General features: G+C 36.0%; 2 protein-coding genes across 2 annotated transcripts in view; both read right to left on the bottom strand.

The window, feature by feature from the left end:
* LOC113396857 (UDP-glucosyltransferase 2-like) overlaps positions 1-20,366 on the bottom strand; it is a 191,513-nt gene that overhangs the window by 11,418 nt on the left and 159,729 nt on the right. The gene's annotated exons all lie outside the window — the stretch shown is intronic.
* LOC113396862 (uncharacterized) lies at positions 1,776-18,750 on the bottom strand. Its single transcript, XM_064219632.1, has 12 exons — positions 18,685-18,750; positions 15,979-16,668; positions 13,474-13,705; positions 11,893-12,082; positions 10,390-11,304; positions 9,525-9,684; positions 7,852-8,001; positions 6,305-6,791; positions 5,246-5,378; positions 4,453-4,552; positions 3,351-3,509; positions 1,776-1,877 (listed from the first exon to the last, which is right to left on the bottom strand). Exons 1-12 carry the CDS (start codon positions 18,748-18,750, stop codon positions 1,782-1,784), a joined length of 3,378 nt encoding a protein of 1,125 aa, XP_064075702.1. The 3' UTR covers positions 1,776-1,781.

Raw genomic sequence — 20,366 nt, 5'->3', positions numbered from 1 at the left:
ATGCACAATGTATTTAAGGTTTTAATTGGATAAGGATTAATGCTGTATTGCTTAAAAACGCATCGAAGATAAGGCATTATTTCTCGTAAGAAATAAAGGATAAAAAATGGCTATTGTGGGCTATCCCTAAGAGATAGACACATACCATCGCACCTTTTTAAGGTTACAATACTGTAGAACATTATTTTGATCTATCTCGTAGGGTTCAGCCAGCGTTTACAATGCAAGCGCTAAAAAATATGTATTCACGACATAACTTTGTGTATGTATTATCCATATAAACCTTCCTCTTGGATCAATCTATCTATTAAAAAACTGCATCAAAATCCGTTGTGTAATTTTAAAGATCTAAGCACACATAGGGACATGTTTATATAATAAGGGTAAATACCCTCGAGGACTGAATAAAAAAAAAAACTGCCCATATCCCCGGACTCAAACTCCATAGCAAATTTCATCAAAATCAGTTCAGCAATTTAAGCGTGCAGAGATAACAGACAGAGTTACTTTCGCATTTATAGTATTAATCGTTGTCCGCGACTTCCCTCGCGTTTTGGGTGTTAGTCGTCCCACCAAGTGGCATACAAACATATAATTTTTATAAATCGTCGGTCAATTCAATTCGGAGATATGTTAAACAAAAAAATACTTCAGCTTTATTATATAGATAATACGAGCTAACGACGTCACGATAATATTTATTAATAAAAACTCATTAGTTTCGATAATGTTATCTACCTAAATAGATAACAATATCTATCTTTTATCTAATTATGTTCAAACCAGGGGCAGATTTGATACCTTAGATGCCATATGTCTATGCCATATATCTCAAGAAATCATGAAACATTTAATAATATCTAGAAATCAATAAGGTTTTTATGTGATTTGCTTTTGATAAGATGAGATTTAAAGCGATGACTTGCTGTGGGTTCACCTGTGGCCGGGTCTAAGCGGTTAAGGGGATAATCTGCCCCTGGTTCAAACTGGTATACTTAAATAATTTTAACAGCGATATAATTTTTTTTTATGTGAACAAGTAAAGAATGAGAAGTTAAGTAAATCTTTTATCGCCTGGTTTCCGTCTCCGCAAAGTTCTCCGTCCTCGGGCAAGGGCAAGTTTGCTTCAATAAAATACCTCAAATACTTTTCACTTTTTTTAAATGCATTTCAATTAAATGTTAAAAATTAATACATAAGAGTATTTCTTAATAAAGGGTTACGTAGATAATAAAAAAAATTGGAGTCCATATTCGTTGATTTCTATGTTGTTTTAAGTTCTCTTGTGGCGACCATGAAACGGAAAACGCAGCGTGAGCAGACCCCACGAGGTGGACTGAAGATTTGGTGAGTGTCGCGAAGCCACTGGTTGCGAGTAAGCGCAAGACCGGCTTTTGTGGAGATCTTTGGGGAAGGCCTTTGTCAGTGGATGTCTTCCGGCTAAGATGATGATGACAATTTAATGTTCAAGAAGCCAGTCGCTGATTCTTGGAAGAGTAACTACTGAGTTTCTTGTCATGAAGCTACATTCCGAATCGGGGGTAGCTGTACATTTAATCATGTATAATGTTTAAAAGATACTCGCGAGATTTGAATGAAGTTTATTTCGATTTCGATTTTGTTTGTTTGTTACGCTCTACCGTCTCAACCACACAAGTGATCATCAAAAAAAAATTGCATATAATATTGTCTTCAATAAAAATTTTAACCGCACAAGGAATAAAATAAAACAAAACACTCGTATTTATTAAATAATCAATAGTCATCAACAATATATACAGCTACAGTAGGGACACGTATTTTTGGAACAGCTCCAAGTTCCCCGTTTCGTCTCTCATCTTGTAGATTTGTACGTTGCCTTCTGTGGTAAGTAAAGCCTGCAATGATATTACATTAATCAACAACGGTACTGCTTTATCTGATTCTTATATTCTACTAGCTGGACCTGCGGCTTTACTCGCGCAAAATTTATAAAACACAAACTTCCAACCGCCGTTTTAGCCTCTTAGGGGTGAAGTCTAGTAAAATCTATTCTTAGCGGATGTCTTCACCCTTTAAGGAACCAACCTGGTCCGCTCACCAGTATTTCGCTTTTAAAGGTATAAATACGGATTTGAATCGCGTATATATGAAGTAGTCCAGGATCAGGGGAGGCTAGCCTGCATATGCTAGATACGACATTGCTTCGACTTCCTTGTCATCAACAAGGAAGTCGAAGCAAACGCCAGAGATCCAGGTGTCGGGTAGATAAAGTTTATGAGTATTTCTATCAAAAACAATTCTCAGGAACACGGAGTCTGGATCTTTGTACACTCCCGTGACTCGGAAAGCACGTAATGCTGTTGTGACTGCGCCTCTTGCCTTCTCATCAGATTGTGATAGTGAGGGAATAGAGAGTGCACCTGGACGGACAGACCTGTGTTGGTGCACACTTGTGCACTATGACAAGTCCTGTATACTTTTCTGGTATCCTGAGATACGCCGCCGTGGCCAGGCAGGTCGGTCAGGACGACATTATCAAGATAATTCTTGAGTGTATGCGAAAATACTGGTGAACTCTCATAATTCGATGTGACCAAAATGAGTTCTGATAGTAGACGTACCCCTCCTAATACTTTCCGAGGTATAAGGGTCTAAAAACTGTTAACCAGACTTTGGGCTGCTGGTAATTCCAACAATGACTCGAGTTGTATCCCGTACCTCGGTAACTGATATATAAATAAATAATAAATAAATAAATATCGGACAACATCACATATATTACTCTGATCCCAATGTAAGTAGCTGAAGAAATTGTGTTATGGAAAATCAGAAGTAACGACGGCACCACATACACCCAGACCCAAGACAACATAGAAAACTAGAACTTTTTCTACATCGGCTCGGCCGGGAATCGAACCCGGGACCTCGGAGTGGCGTACCCATGAAAACCGGTGTACACACTACCCAACCACGGAGGTCGTCTATCTATATATATATGGGCTTAAATACCTTGTGTAGCAAATTTTATTGGATTATTTGGTCAACAAAACCACAGTTCGGTATTTTGAAAATGGTATATTTACACTCCCTTGCTTTGGAAAAATGTAAAACCACGACCCGAACAGCTGAACCTAGACTCTGTCCACTGGTAAACAACACTTATTTTGCGACCCCATCAGATTGTGAGAGAACAGAGGGTACTTGTATTTGTTCTTGTGAATTCTCATGAGTTATAAGTTCTGCTACGCAGTTGGTCAGCTTCACAGATAATGGCCGCTAAATGGCAGCTAACGCAATGGCGAGATTTGATTCATTTTTTTTTTAAATATTAGTTTAAATAAAAATCTTCTTTCGAATATTACACTCACCAGAGCTCGTTCGGTGGAACAACAGTGTGCAACATCTCCACTCGTACACTTGGCTCTCATGTCACTGTGTGTCAGTTCCCAAACAAACACATTTGTGTTACAAACTGCGATTATGCAAAACGGATTTGTGTGTGACCAGCATATCGACTTTATTGCCAACTGCTAAAAAATAAAAAAAACAAAAGAATAAGAAATCTACATATTAACCCGTGGAGCTTTTTTCTTCACAGATCTTATCTTAAATCTTCTAGAGTATTTATATTTGTAACCCACGAAGCAAAAAGAGATATGTTATATGTTTAACGTGTGTATCCGTATGTTATCTGTAGGATCATAGCTCCTGAATGGAAGAACCGATTTTGATTTAGTTTATTTTGTCCGATAGGTGACTTACACTATGAATAAAGAAAATCTGTTCTGCTGTTTGAAAATCACCAGCTCATGTCTAAGTGCGACTTCTATAAGAATCAATGTCTTAAATATTACAACAACATAGCATCCTTGGTCTGATGCTGCTGCGTCACCTGGAATCAGCTGGATAAACTCCTCACCAACTTACAACAGTGTTCGAGCTCATTGTAATTTCTTAGTATTTTTTTTTAATGTTAGTTTTCTTAGTAGATCTTTTTGTGTGTATGTATGGGTCTAATCTTGCAACTGAATTTTAAATTAGTTCCTCCTAACTATTTAAACTGAAATTTTGCACACGCTTTAACCGATAAAAATACTATATTATACCTCGGTCTAGTTATAAAAGGGTCAAGTTCCCAAAGTACTCGGTTCAACCAGATCAAAAATCAGTCGAAGATTCCCTTAGTCCTGTGTTAAGGATAACGCTCGTTCCCTTTGAGTTTATAACTCAATGTTGCTCCAATACGACTTGATATCCATTGAAATTAGACACATTCGGGTTTCCTCACGAAGTTTCCCTTCACCATTGAGCACAAATTAAGCACATTCAAATTCAGTAGTGCTTGGTTTGAACACACATTTTGGCTTTCACTCATTGACAAAAAAAACTCGAGGTTATGAGGCTGCAGGTGAAAGTCCAGGGTTCCCATTTAGGACAATCTAACAGTGATCATGCAAAATGGGTGGGTACCTTATTACTGGCACTGGTATCGATGGTTGTTTTCTTAACGCTGGATATGTATCGCCCTCTGTCATCCGCAATACATCTATCTACTAAAACTGGACCGCTTCTGAAACAACGCATTGAAATACTGAATATCTTCTCATCAGATACCACATAAACTAGTTAATAAGGAAATTTGGACAAATCGATTTGAAAACGATCAAAAATATTATGCGACGTTTCGGAACTGAGACACGCGCTGATACAACTATGACGTCGACAAATTGGCGTCATACATATTAGCATCATATGACACGTCTTTTCGCACTACCGGGCAGGACCGGATTTTGAGGTCTGGAGGCCCTGAGGCAACAGAGAACTGGGAACCCTTGTTATTTTCGATAAATTAATTTTAAGAATTTCATTTCTGTCAGTAAGGTTTGTTTATAATTTATTTACTGAAGCTTTAAAACAGCTTTACTAATACTATCATTTGATTATATATACAGGTACCTAAACTCGTCGGAACCTATTTGTGAGGGCACCTTTCTCGTGGAGGCCGTAGGGCAGTTGCCCCTGAGTCCGATCAGGCAGGATGCTTTATGTAAATCTAAGTGACTTAACTTTGTATCTCAAATGTTAGAAAAGAGTAACTCACATGATTTTAACGAATTATGTGTAAGTAGGTATGTATTTATGTGTGTTTCAAATTTCAATAACCTCAGGTGACTATGCCTTATTTACTAATGGTTTTTTATCAAACGCTTTGTAAATATCTCAAAGATATTCCATTTCAAAGACAGCTACGTCATCAACTCACCCACACTCCAGAGTTAGAAGGACTCGGAAATCAATGAGCGAGCACAAGTTGACTGTTCCCGAATCGGTTCCGGCTAAAAAATACGGCAACCCATGCGGCGATGACTCCAAGTGTATTACAGACGACGCTGCATCTACATATAATCAGAAAAATTGAAAAAACGAAGCGACATTTGAATGATTTCTGTTATTATAAGGAAAATTAATTTACTTGATGCATAACTCATAAAAGATTTCTAAGAGACCTTCTGAGACGCTTCAGCTATGGTCCAAGATATGTCCATCGGCGAGGTGTCCACTAGATTAAGATCCATATTGTTCAACCAATTTGGGTCGTTAACTTCATTTAAATTGGTCTAATTTGTTTTGGGATTTAATTTAGAACTTATCCAATATGAATCTGTAATCTTATTCAACATGATTACTTAATTTAGGATGAAATAAAAATATTCATTCATTGTTTTCCTCTTTTAATTGTGAGTAAGTTTAACTACAAGCACAACGTAACATCTTCGTTCCCAAGCTTGGCGGAGCATTGGCAATGCAAGAATTGGAACATATTTACAGCGTCAATGTCTTCTAAGGCAGTGGTGACCATATTCCACCCTGTAGTGTGATCGTGTTGTCATTCATTATCTATTTATAAAATTTGTTGTAGCAATCAGTGATCGGTAAAAGTGAATTTTAACCAATAATGAATTTGCGTTTGTAATTCATGATGAAGCAAAAAAAATTCAACCAAAACAAACCAACCACGTCTATATTTTTTATTTTATTTTATTTTTATTTTATTTATTTATCTATTAGATATGGTGCATATGGTCTATATGCACCATATCTAATTTGAGCATCATGATCGAATAACCTCCCACAAGTGGACGCCTCATCCTAGCAGCGGAACATGTACAGCCTGTTACTTTACTTTTTAGACAGATCATAATTACCATGGTTAATTAATTGTATATCTCATTGACATTACAAGGAATGTTTAATTTATTCTTGTACTAACATCAACATGTAAAAGTGGAGCATTATATTAATACGACAAATCTTTACTTACTGGCGACACATAGCGTTTTAACTTTAACAGTCCCCAACGTCCGCCTACAGCAAAGCACTTCCCCGCCATTCTTCGCCACCAAATAACTATCAACGTTCTTCAGTTCCATTACTTTCAAATGATAAAACACAGTGCCATTCTCCCAGAAATGAAACAAATCGCTTTCAACCACATGTTTATTTTTCACACTGGCACCACTTTTCGGTCTGTCAAAGTCGAATTTACTAATGGCCGATTTCGGGCGGGAAATTTTACTCAAATTTCTCTCTTGCCGTTTGACAGTTAATCTTTTCTTAGCTGCGTTTAAATTGAATCTCGTAAATTCTTCATCGACCGGCGCGTTTACATATTCCGTTAAATTAATTGTCTGATTTCGTTCTAATTTCAATTTAGACCAAAACGTTTTCCCGATATCATTGTTAACGTTCGTTTTTTCTTGTACTATCGACCATATTGTTAATATACCTGTCCGTTGTAACGAGCAAATCTGCGAACAACACGGGTTCATTCAACAACAGCTGGTTAAAGTCAGTCAGTCAAACATACAGTTCAGTGTACGAATCAAGAATTTGTACTGGATACTTTTGTTGCATCGTTCGTAAGAACAACATCACCAACAGTTTTTTTTACGATTGTATCTTCTACAATTGAATGTGTTCCGATTTAAATGTGAACCGTGTTACTTTAATAATAGGTTTAAAGAACCTGTACACAACGTTGAATGGCGCCTTACTTGCAGTATCGAGCGAAGAAGACCGTTTAATATTTAGTGGACCTACTCGTCTGCTGTCATAAAAGTAAGTCTAAATAATACATTTAATATTTTCTACATTATTCTCCAGAACATAAGACTGGTATTTCGACAGCCGTGCGACATTTTACTGATTTTTGTTTAAGTTAATATTTATACTATCAAAATTGTATTCACGAATATACTCAAGAGATACTTTTCATTTTTGTCCAAAATATCAACTTCAATCACTTTCATTTTCAATCACAAAATCCAAGACAAATAAATCCGACAAAATAAAAAGTCGAAGTCGTATAGTTTAATGGAAACTTTTCGACATCATTTTTTAATTTAATAAATCATTTAAAATAACACAAAAATGCAAATAATTATAACAACAGCTTGGACACGTAGTCCAAAAAATTTTAATCAGGCGCCCAAAAATAAAATTTTATGCTTCTAACTTAAATAATGACGGACTTCGATACAAACTTTCAACGCCTATTTCACCCCCTTAGGGTAGAATTTCCAAAATTCCTCCCTTAGTGAGCGTCTACTCAATAAAACGATTCTACTCACCAAATTTCATGGCCCTAACTTGAATAGTTTAAGCTCGGCGATGATGAATCAGTCAGTCAGGACATGTTATTTTATAAATATAGATAAAATATATTATTAGTATAATTATTGCCTGCCTACCGCTGCCGTATGCTTAAGAGAAAGGGAAGCCAGACAGAATAGCACCGTAACGCGTTACGTAACGGTTTATCCTCCCATGAGAGTTATCACTCCCAAAACTTACAAAATGTTTCCTTACCTGCCGTATAATTTTCCTTCCAGAACCTAAATTAGCCGTGTTCATATCTCCCATGAACTCCAACCCCACGACACTGTCGACTGTTTCATTTTTGCACACAGCCATTGCGCTACTCGTGTAGGAGCTCGCTTGGAGTAGACATTGGTTTTTCTGGGGACAGATATGTAATATCGTAATTGAAAAAAAAGGAGAAAAGAGCAACTACTGAGTTTCTTGCCGGTTCTTCTCGGTAGAATTTACTTTATTTTCTTACCCACGAATCATGATTACAAAAAATTGATTCTTATGTCTATTCGAATAAAGAATATTTTTAATCGTAACCAACAGTAGATACAATATCACATCAAAAACAATTACATTTCAAAACGATCTCGGCAAATGTTCTAATATTTCCAGGTAGTCTCACATCAAATCACATTGCACGATATGTATAAAAATATAACATTAACAGCCTGTAAACTTCCCACAGCTGGTCTAAGGTCTCCTCTCCCTTTGAGGAGAAGGTGGAATACACATGTGGCAGAATTTCGTTGAAATTAGACAGATGCAGGTTTCCTCACGATGTTTTCCTTCGTTGCCGAGCACGAGAGATGGTGCCTGCTTGGGCTTGAACCCGAAAATCATCGGTTAAGATGCACGCGTTCTAACCACAATAAAATTAGAAATAAGCACAAATAATACTCTTCATTTTCGATTGAACTGACGGCTGTCGTGACATATGTATGTTTATGTTGATTTGTATCTTATAACCGTTATAATTATGTCCTCCTCCTCAAGTGAGACTGGTCAACTACAGGAGACGTTATGGGGAAACAGTGTGTGCATAATTCTCAGCATAATTCTTTTTTTTTATAAATATTGGACAACATCACATACATTACTCTGATCCCAATGTAAGTAGCTAAAGCACTTGTGTTATGGAAAACACAAGTAACGACGGGACCACAAACACCCAGACCCAAGACAACATAGAAAACTAATGAACTTATTTTCTAAATCGACTCGGTCGGGGATCGAACCCGGGACCTCGGAGTGGCGTAACCATGAAAACCGGTGTACACTCTACTCGATCACGGAGGTCGTCTTCGTCGTCTATTGCTACTGAGATTTTTTCGACCGAAAAACTTCAAAGACTTTTTATCGGTTCAAACTTCACTATAGAAGCATTACACTTACTTACTGATAGTCAAATTAAACACTACCGCCGGTTCGGAAAAGGAAACACCCTGACCTGAGAAGAACCGGCGAAAGAAACTCAGCGGGTTTTTTTTTTATCAAACTAATTAAATACATACATATATTGAATATGAACAGAAATATCCAGGAGGCGATCGTTTCATTCCCAAGGTGTGCTATCAATCATAAACTCACTAATTGTACAGTAACCTTTCGCACACAAGCGTTCCTTAACATTTTTTTTAAATTTGCAACAGAGGCATTTTGAACGCTTTCTGGGCTTAGAATTCAAGACCTAAGATCTGCGCCTCTATAAATCAAATCAAATGTATTTCATTCAAGTTAACTTCACAATGAAGCCTTTTTTAAATCGTCATATTTAAACAGTACTACCGTTTCGGAAAACAGCCTCCGTAAGCTAGTCGCTACAATAACGGCTGTTCAGGAGCAAAGCTGATCAAGTGTGAAATCTAAGCTTTATAAAACAATTTGCTTACCTCGTCACTGACGCGAGTGCTATTTCTGAGATTCCATACTCTATCCCTCTCCGTTTGGGTCAAGGGTTTCGATTCAATTTCTACTGTTTCAGTAGAATCATCATCGACCACATCATTGGACCAGGTCGCTTCTTCCGATAAATCCCACAGTTGAATTGACCTGTGTTGAAAATAATATAATAAATGTGTAAACAGCTCGTCTGTCATCTCGTCACCCTTGAAACGCTGAACCGAATAAGATGAAACTTATTAAGGAGATAGTTTCAGCCGGGCAAGATGGCTCCAGTATGCCTTTCTGTGCTATAGGTAAAGTTTTTTAAATTTCGCGCGGTTTAAGTCGCAGGTTCAGTAAATACATAAAAAGTAAAATGCGAAGGTTCTAATATTAAACTTCCAATAGGCTGGTTATGTTTATCGTAGAACCGATGGATGTTGGAGCAGATGAGATCTAGAATGGAGAACACAGTTCAGAAAATGTTACACAGGGACCTGTCAAACCGGAGGTTTGAGAACCAGGAGCATAAACGCACCTAAGTATTCTTACCGTCTTAAAAAAACGGTGTATGAAAAAAATCCACGTGCGGCGTGGTATTTTAATACTTTCCGGAAAATATAACTTTAGATAGTCATAGATAAACAGGAGGAACCTGCCTATCGCTGCCGTGTGCGTAACAGAAAGGGCAACCAGACTGGCAGACTGGCGCCGTAACGCGTTACGTAACGAAGAGGTTTACCCTCGCATAAGGAGTTATCACTTCAAAAATGATTTGCCAAATCCGAAGTTGACAAGTAACAAACATAAAAAATATAACACAACCGAATGTCCTTTGAAAATAAAGCAAGTATTTAATGAAAATAAACTCACCCGTCTTCAAGCGCTCCCACAAACTGACCATCAGTACTCCCTCTGAACCGTCCAATTTTAACATTATCAGTCGAAATGAGTATTTTTAAAGGTTCACGTTTGGCAACACTCAAGTCCCACAGACACAGCACACACTTCTGTGCAACAAAACCACTTGTAAATTTCCTGTGCACTGTTATAATTAAGTTACTCTTCGTTTCAGACATCACCGTCGATATAATTTGAGATTTACTTAAAAACGTTTCATCGAAATCCGTCTTTGATATCGACAAATATCCGACACTGAACGGAAATTTTGACGTTCTGATCAAATTCGACGTATCAGTGTTGCCAGCATTTATACTTAATATATCACTAACTCGACATTCGAATCTCTTTAAAAACTTCATTAATCTATCCACATTGTACGAATTACTTTTTAATTTTGTTTTATATTTCTCGATTGGCATCATTGTATCGGGACCGACGCCATCTTTCTGTTCTAAATATATTCTTAACGGATCACTTTTGTAATTATCATCCACGACATTATCATTTTCATTCTCAGTGAGAAACTTAAAGTCTTCCAAATCTTCATTTGTTATTTTTGTATTTGTATTATCATTCAAATATATATCAGTATCAGAGAACTCAACAGGACATTGCGTCCATTTGTTATAAAATACAATTCTATCAGTCTGTACTTCTTCTGTGACTCCATCGTCGAATGTCTGAACGGCTGTTTGGGTATAATTAAATCTGCCAAACGTTGCCATATACAAGTCGTACGGTATTGGCGCCATTTCGAATAGATTATACGACATTTCATGCAAAGTTACCATGCTGAGGATATCTTTTGCTCGTTTTCGCAACTTATCGAATATGCGGCGCTTTCGTTTGTTCTCTTTCGATCTCGTGAAATCAATGAATAAGGGCCTAAAAACATTGTTCGTATATAAACCGACGTATTATTACTGTGGTAAGTCACCACCGCCGATAGACAAACGTTGTAAGAAAATATTAACAATTCCTTACTGCGCTCCCGATTTTTGGAACTAAGATGTTATGAACTTGCACGAAGACTTACCACCAAGTATCCATGAAAAATATGGATACTTTTTTATGGATTTAAATCAGAAAATATACTGATGCTAGTACAGCCCACGAATGTCTAGTAGATATATTATATACTCAAACCATAGAGCTATCTGAACTTCCCTTCATTTTTCACAGGCTTAGGTCTACTAAAAATTACTACCAATGATTAGATATTTTATTACGTAGTATCTACGACCCTGATCAAAGATATAACCTGACAACTCTCAACGCACATTGGTAGCCTATGACGTTATCGATTAAGATACAAGTTAAATCCTTTAATCTAAGTTTAATCACCGTTTCAGAAACTGGAAGTTAGTAACTTAGTTAATATGTCACAAGCGTCAAGTTGGTGCAAAATTTCAGGTGCAAGGTTTGAAATACAAATCAACGTCATCAGTCAATCTCTAGACGATATATTCTTACCTATCCAAAACATCTACATGAACAATCTTGATGCTAGACATGTCTTGAAATCCCTCATCCGTGAGGGATACTTTTACACTATCCTCGGAATATTGCTTGATCTTTCCCTCCCCCTCTTCTGAGACTTCAGATATAAAGTCCATCGGTTTGGATCTATTCGCTGAACGAGGATCACGCAGTTCGTAGTTACCTAGAATCAAGAGACAAAAAAAATTGTTTGATAACATTACCGCGACGAAAACAGATACTAAACTCAATGTACCGACTGAGTTTATTCCTCTTGAAATATTTATGTTATTGTAAAACGAAAAATATATTAGTATGTATCAAATTACAGACTTTATAAATTATCTTGTATATTAGTATCGTAAGCCGATTTTTGTCCCAGTGATTATGGGACGATAGCTGTACGTAAAATATCGGTTATGGTCTCCTTTTGAAGAGCTCCAGCCGTAGATGTGCAGGAAAATAAAGAGGATTCCATATTGCAATTTACTAAATTGTTACGATTTAACAAAGAATTAATTAGAGGTTAGAGAGCGGCGCTACGGCTGCGCAAGAAAAAAATGAAAACGTAAACATTCTAACTGAACTAATGTATACTATTTGATATTAAAAATTTCATTTAAAAGAGGTTTCATCATTTTGGCGCCAAATGTAGACGAGTGACTTGCAGTTTACAACGAAATGAAATCAAAACGAAACCTGTCATAGGTTTCGAAATTCCTTAAAAATCTTTTGAATAAACTATGATTTTGTATGAACAACAAATATTTCATTTTAAAGTCGTAATTTCCAAAAATCATTTTTTAGCTCATCTTACGTTATATAATAAACCAAAGACATTTCTAGACTCAGTACTTTTGTCAGTTAAAATTAAAAATGATTTAGTCGATAATATCAATTTATGTACATCATTAAATCCACTTTGTTTAGACTCGCCGCTAGATAAAGCCTTAACTTCTATACCTTTGAATATCGACATGTTATCGAAAATAATCAGACATATCGAAATCAAAATATACTTTATTCGAGTAGGCTCTTACAATCACTTTTGAATCGTCATTTAAGAAACTATAAATAAATATCGGACAACATCACATACATTACTCTGATCCCAATGTAAGCAGCTAAAGCACTTGTGTTATGGAAATCAGAAGTAACGACGGTACCGCAAACACCCAGACCCAAGACAACATAGAAAACTAATGAACTTTTTCTACATCGACTCGGCCGGGGATCGCACCCGGGACATCGGAGTGGCGTACCCATGAAAACCGGTGTACACACTACTCGACCACGGAAGTCGTCAAACTATATTAAGTGAAACTACCACCGGTTCGGAACGTAGATTCTACCGAGAAGAACCGTCAAGAAACTCAGTAGTTACTCTTTTCCAACATTTAAAATACAAAGTTATGTTAATTAAATACAATGGTATATAATATTTCCTGTCTGAAAGTCAACAAGTATTAGCTCCACGCTTTTTTATCATCTAAACACTCTTGTTGTCTGTTGATCAATCAGATATAGGCAGGACGACTGCCGAGTTATTTAATTTAAAATATACAAGTTTCTCACCAGAATCCAACATCCTTTCATCTTTAGAATTTGCATCTTCATCCTCTATTTGGACATTAGCACTATCATCCTTATCGTCAAATTGCTCATCACTAGCTTCGTTATGATCATCATCATCATCACCCGTGCTCGTATCGTTCTCTTGACTGTGATAGGAATCGAAGTCAGACTCATAACTCTCGAAGTCATCTTCGTAACTCACTTCCTCGTCACTTGACCTTTCCTTTTTCACCTGTAGTATATAAATTTAAATTGACTTTAATATAGCAGTTTGTAAATATTCCGCCGTTGGTCTCGGTAAGGTAGAGTTAGCATTTGTTAGTATTCAAAATCAAAATTACTTGAAACAATATTAATTACAGATTACATAGATAGGCACTTTATGTAAAATATCTACTTTAGTGAAACCACCGTTATTTATTCAGTATTACAATACTTAACGGGAAAAATACACAGAATTAATAGCAAGTTTCAGTTTATATGTATTGTCTATGGTAGCAAGCGAGCGTAACGCAACTAGTGTTGCAGATCGATAGTCCACTATCGATAGACTATCGATAGACTATCGATAGTTAAGGTGTAAGCGATACTATCGATAGTCTATCGATAGTATTGTCACGTATCAATACTATCGAAAGTATCGATACTATCGATAGTTTCCCATGAGCAATACTATTGGTATAGTTTTGCAAAAACCATTACTTTTAACCCAAACTATCGATATTATCGATAGTATTGATCAATACGATACTATCGATAGTACTATCGATATCCTGAATAGTTTTCGAGGTCAACTATCGATAGTCAAATTATCGATAGTTCTGCAACGCTGAACGCAACCCCTGCGTCGGCGCGGATTGGACTAGCGTCCCGGTATATTTTACATTAGACAAAAGATGGCGGCACCTCCGGGCAGACGCAGCTTACTTATAATTATTATGTTTATGCAATACATACATATATATATGTTTTATTTACATCACAAAATATCCTTGTATTGTTAGCGCTGTACTGATATTATTGGGTTATTGTAATATTACTCCTGTTATGTACGCCTATTCGACTTAATTTTTATAATAATTGTTTTGTAATTTTCTCTGTGAGAGATTTAAATGTAAATCTTTTGAGGAAATAAATGTCTCTAACTGTAAAATCAATTTATACGTTATTTAAAAGTGTATTTTTTTGTATAAAATAGGTAGGAACGGCAAATGTGCTAGTAAGTAGTCATAATATCCATAGACATATCAACCGTAAGAAATATTAACCATTCCTTACAACAATACAAATATTTTGTTCTATAGTTCGTGTCAAAAAAATGTTTTCTTTCTTGCCTTGAGCACTTTTAAATCTTTATTGTTGAGGATAAATTCACTGCGATTCGCAATTAAGACACTAGTTACCGAGAATAACTGGCAAGAAATTGAAAAGTTACTCTTTTATGGTACCGGTAGGTGGACGAACAAATCTGATACAACAATCTGAACAATACTGAGTACTGCTGTTTGGCGGTAGAATATCTGATGCGTGGTACCTACCCAGACGGACTTGCACAGAGCCCTACCACCAAGTAAAGTTCTTTAAGTTATAAATAATTTATCCAAGCAATAACGTTCTATCGAGACGTGAAGCTGTCCGCTGACCGCGCGTGTATTGTTTCCAAAAGAAATCAAAATATAATCAAACAGATGATCTGCAGCATGTGGACGGGGTAATATCCAAAGATGGTGTATAATCAGAATTACAACTTAAATCCAACCCTACTTTCTGGGAAATTGGAGAATCTATGCTCTTCAAGCGATTATTTCAGGTAAAGTTAAACCTAGAAGTTGACTGATGAACTAAGCTTTCTGGTATTAATCCCGCCTTTTGTATAAACTTTATATCATTTTGAATATCATCTCACTTACACCGACAATAAATGTCACGAACTTAAATCGTACATACAGAGGCTCAATTTTTACAGAGCAAGCTCACTTCATACTAGAAGAAAAATCAACGATGTTATCTTTCATTACAAGATAATTCATGGGCTTACTGACTCGTCCGATATCCTGCAATGCATAAAATTTTCCACCCCTCGTTCAAACAGTCGCCTGCCCAACTCTAGGACCTTTTGTCTTCCTACCTCTCGAACAAATGTTCTTAGCCACTCGCCTTTATACCGTATGTGTTGGTCTCTGCTGCTCTCACGGACTAGACGCTAATTGGTACTTAATATTAAACGCATGCCGTGACTACATCATGAAATATGTAATCATGTGTATTTTTGTGATTGTCATTTTGTTTTGTAGACCTTTGAACATAAAAATAAAAAAAATAATAAAAAATAACTTCAATAATTTGATTAAATTTTACTCGTGTGCATCTCGTGGTAGGCGGGAAGGAAAGCATCGTGATCAAAGCTGCTTTGGTGTAATTAGCCTCAAGCCTTCAAAATGACAGGAGGTTTAGCCCAACAGTGGGCCTTTTAAAGACTATTACTTTGCCTATAAACTATTTTACCTGTTTCTTTTCTTCATTCAATTCTACATAGAAAACTTTTGGCTTGGCAATTAATTGCCTCGTCAAATTAAGAAATTCAGCGTTATTGTCCACAACATCCGGCGTTAATACTTTTATTTCCTCGTCGTCCAAAGTTCTCGTTTTAGTGCGTTGTCTCGTTGGCAATACAACCTTTTTCGATGAAACCTCTTTCGAATTTAGCGCTAACGCTTTCGACGCGACCTCCTTTGATTTATCTTGACCTAAATCTAACTTCCTTTTCACAATTGGAGAATTAACAATGGCGTTCGTGGGTAGTTTCTTGTTAGCCAAAGTTCTCGTTGGAACTTTATTTTTATCAGTTGATCTAGCGGAAACGGGTGTTACTTTTCTTGCATCGGCCGTTTTGTTTGATCTGTAACTTCTAGAACTTTGTTGACTTATGGATGATGGCGACGATTTTAGCAGATCTTTCATAGGAGATATGTTCGTGGTTTTAGTGTGAGGTGCTTTTTTTGGTGCGTTAACACTCGAAGTGGATTTCGCATAAATGTCAGCTGTAGATTTTGGTACGAAACTTCGTGGAGTCGAAACTCTGTGGTCGTTTCTTTTGTTTTTTTCATCTTGCTTCTTGGCAATCGAATCGTCTTTGGTATCGAGTTTGTTCTTTTTGTCTACGGTTTTTCTTAGACTCTGCATTTTAATAATTATCTGTAAATTTATAAAATATATTAACACGCAATTAATCAACGATACTTTTATATAATTTTTGTTTACATGAAAGCCGAGATGCTCCAGTAGTGAGAATACGAGGATTTTAACCGATGGTTGTGAGTTCAAACGCCAATGAAATGCAGTTTCATTTATGTTTGTAATACATCTTTTGAACTGTGAAGTAAAACAACAAGAGTCGAATAAACTCTGGCCATGAACATAAACGATTCGCATTGGAGACTACTCCATGGTGGTGGCATTAGCTCCAAAAATTCTCAAAAGGCGATGAAGTCATAACCCAGCAGTGGTAAATTACCGGCCCGTTATGTTCTCTAAATTCCTTTTGTATTATAGAGCATTGCTGTTATCAATAGTATTGTTAACGGAGACCTATCGATAGTGCAGTTACAAAACGATACTATCGATAGTAATATCGATATCCTGTACAGTTTTCGAGGTCAACTATCGATAGTCAAAATATCAGTGGTTCTGCAACACTGATACAGAATATTCGTTTAAAGTTGTAGCACAACCAATGAATGAAATTGTATTTGTGCACCCAAAACGAAAAAATATACGAATATTAGAATTTACTTTTAGCAGTACAGCGACATCTATTGACGAAAATATGAACTAACTTATTGAGCAAATGAAATGTTAATATCTCATAACAGCAGGTAATACTTAGTTAATATCCGAAAATAAATGTATTATTTATTTATTTATATATGTATTATTAATATAGATGTAATTGTTAGGGTTTAACGATTATTAATAAAGTAAAAATATGCTAAAAATGTAATTTGTTTTTTTATAAATTAAGTATATTAATATGTATTTACATTATGACAATTTATTATATTAAAATATTACTATTTATTTAATAAATAACTACAATGTTAAAATCTTAATAAACATTGCGAATTGGTGAATTTTATATTTTTCGTATTTCAAAATATTTAGATTTTAATTTATCTCGAAAAAGTTTTCATTTAAGATAAAACAATTGCCATGTATATAAAGTAAGAAAAAATATTGATTTTAAACATATTAAACGCAAAGAAAATTAATAATTCAGCTTACCTTGGCATTGAATGCAGGTCACATAATAATTTCTCTTAAATATTAAATTCATAACACTACACTAAGAAAAAAACACGCACAATATATCATAAATGTAATAATTCTTAACATAGCTATGCTTTTATATTGAAAAATATATTTTATAAATCCATTCGTTATGATTAGCATGTATTTTTAATTGTGTACATTTTTGTTGCCATAGTAACCGACTGAGCGGCCATTTTGCGAATTTTGACATCTGTCTCAATGCTTAATAAATGCATTTTTGTGTTTTTAATTTCTTATACCGAATGCACGATTATTTAAAAAAAAGAAGTAAAATTAAAATAATCGTTGTATTTATAAATGTATAATATGAAATTGAAATCATTTTAAATTGTTGTAGGTATCTAAATATTAAATATTATTTTTAATCAATTTTTTTTTCAGTATTAAAGCGGTAAAATAAATGAATTTACTCATTTATCTATTGGGTATTTCTATTGAGAAACTCTTAGTATCAATCTGGACTTATTATATTTCTTTATGTACCAATATATGCAATATTTCGGAATTTAGTAAAAACTAGCTAACCGGATCGGTTTGCACGGATAGAACACGGTTTAATATAAAATATTAAAATATATGTGAATCTTGATTTTGATATTTCTAATCTATTTCTATTATTTCAACTTTCGGGGAGAGGATTGATTATCCTTGACACAGGCTATTGAATTACCCTACAAGACAGTCACTACCTGATCTATATTTCGATATAATCCTTTTTTTTTTAGTTTTATGAGGAAATGCATTTACGCGTGCCGCCCGGTCGGGGGACCGGGACGGGTATGTGGGACTCAACCGGGGCTATGAGGGCCCCATGCCTAATGCCCTGTCCTATCCACTATAACCTCCTCGAGTGTCCACCATGCCGTCGAGTGGTTAGGCTACGAGAACGCCCGTGGCTTGCAACCGCGACCCCACGAACGGCAGCCGCCGGAAGGCGACTGAATACATGGAGATGACGAACTCCCCCGAGTCCGCCACTGGAAGCCGGGCGTCAAAAACTGACACCCTGCGGCGGATAAGATGGTTGGCTCCGCCGCTGACCACCGGTGTAAAACACCTCGGAGGCTCGAATAACGAGCCCTCCACCCTTCTAGCCAACGAGGCCACTCACACGGTACACTCTGCTCAACCAGAGACGTACCAGGAGCGACCCCGTGGTATCCCGCTGCGTCAGTCTTAGCCGTCGAGTAAGCTCAAGCCGGCCCCGTAGCCCAGGGTGCACCACGAGGACTGACATGCACTCCAATAGCCAATATAGTCCTAGATCAACCTTATAAAAACCCTCCTTGGGGTTCAATCTTTGCTTAATACCAAATTCGGTTCAGTAGTTTAATCGCGATAGAGCAACAGACAGATCGACAGTATGCGAATTACGTCTGTATCGTATATAGAATTTTATTTACTATATTAACATACCTAGAACACAATTCATAATCAAATGAAAATAAATATGCAATTTAATTACTTAAGGATAGGCTTTATTTGATATCGATACATTAAATATGCCCGATATGCTCAAAAATTACTAAAATGTTAAGTCTCTTGTGGACGAGTGAACGCATTGGACTTCTTCTTATACTCACGAGCATGTAACTTCGTAAGCGCGATTTAATTGCATGCTAACGCCATCTGTTATTCGTTCCCATAACTAATGCAAAATTTGCATTCAGATAAGAGATCATTATGTTATTTAAAAAACTAACAACAATATTAAAATAAATTTAAAAGCTCCGCGTTTTTTATAAAGCTGAGAAATTGTAATCAATAAAATTATATTAATTAGTATTGTATTTATCTGTATTGTAACTATTGCCATCTATCTTGTACATGTTGAACTATATGGTTACATTTCTATTAACTAGATGGCGCTTAGCTGGAAGGCAATATTACATCAAAATTATTTCATAGTATATTATTTGATTTTTTATCTACCTATCTTGTATAAAATAAATGTATTAATTGGTCTAACAGCAGCGTTTCCCAGCAGTCTTTACCTAGCCTAGTTATTTATATGCTTGACCTTCGTAGCAAACTAAAATATTTTTTATCTATCTTCGCGTATAAATAAAAAAATATTTATATGAAGAACTTGAGAGTTAGTGTTCTTTGGATTGTAAAACATTTTTTTTTTTTTTATGTTAGCGGTGGCAAACTAGCAGGAGGCTCACCTGATGGAAAGTGACTACCACCGCCCATGGATATCTGCAACACCGGGGGACTTGCAGGTGCGTTGCCGGCCTTTCAGGAAGGAGTACGCTCTTTTCTTGAAGGTTCCCAAGTCGTATCGGTTCGGAAAATATCTATCGATATCCTGAATAGTTTCCGAGGTCAACTATCGATAGTTTTACAACGCTGATATATATTATTATTAAATAAATTAAGATTATAACGTAAATGATGGTAGAAAATTTCTCGCGGCTGCGTTGTAAGCTATAAAAGGTTAGGAACTCCAGGTTCAAAACAAAACAACTGATACACTTGTATTTATTATATAAATAAATATTTTTATATTACTTTAATCAAGGCTATTGCAGATATGTATCTTTACTATATTTAATAAATGA

Source organism: Vanessa tameamea, chromosome 29 (genome assembly GCF_037043105.1).
Source record: "Vanessa tameamea isolate UH-Manoa-2023 chromosome 29, ilVanTame1 primary haplotype, whole genome shotgun sequence".
NCBI lineage: Eukaryota > Metazoa > Arthropoda > Insecta > Lepidoptera > Nymphalidae > Vanessa > Vanessa tameamea.
Note: the sequence above shows the minus strand (reverse complement) of the source record. Positions and strands in the feature narration are given on the sequence as shown.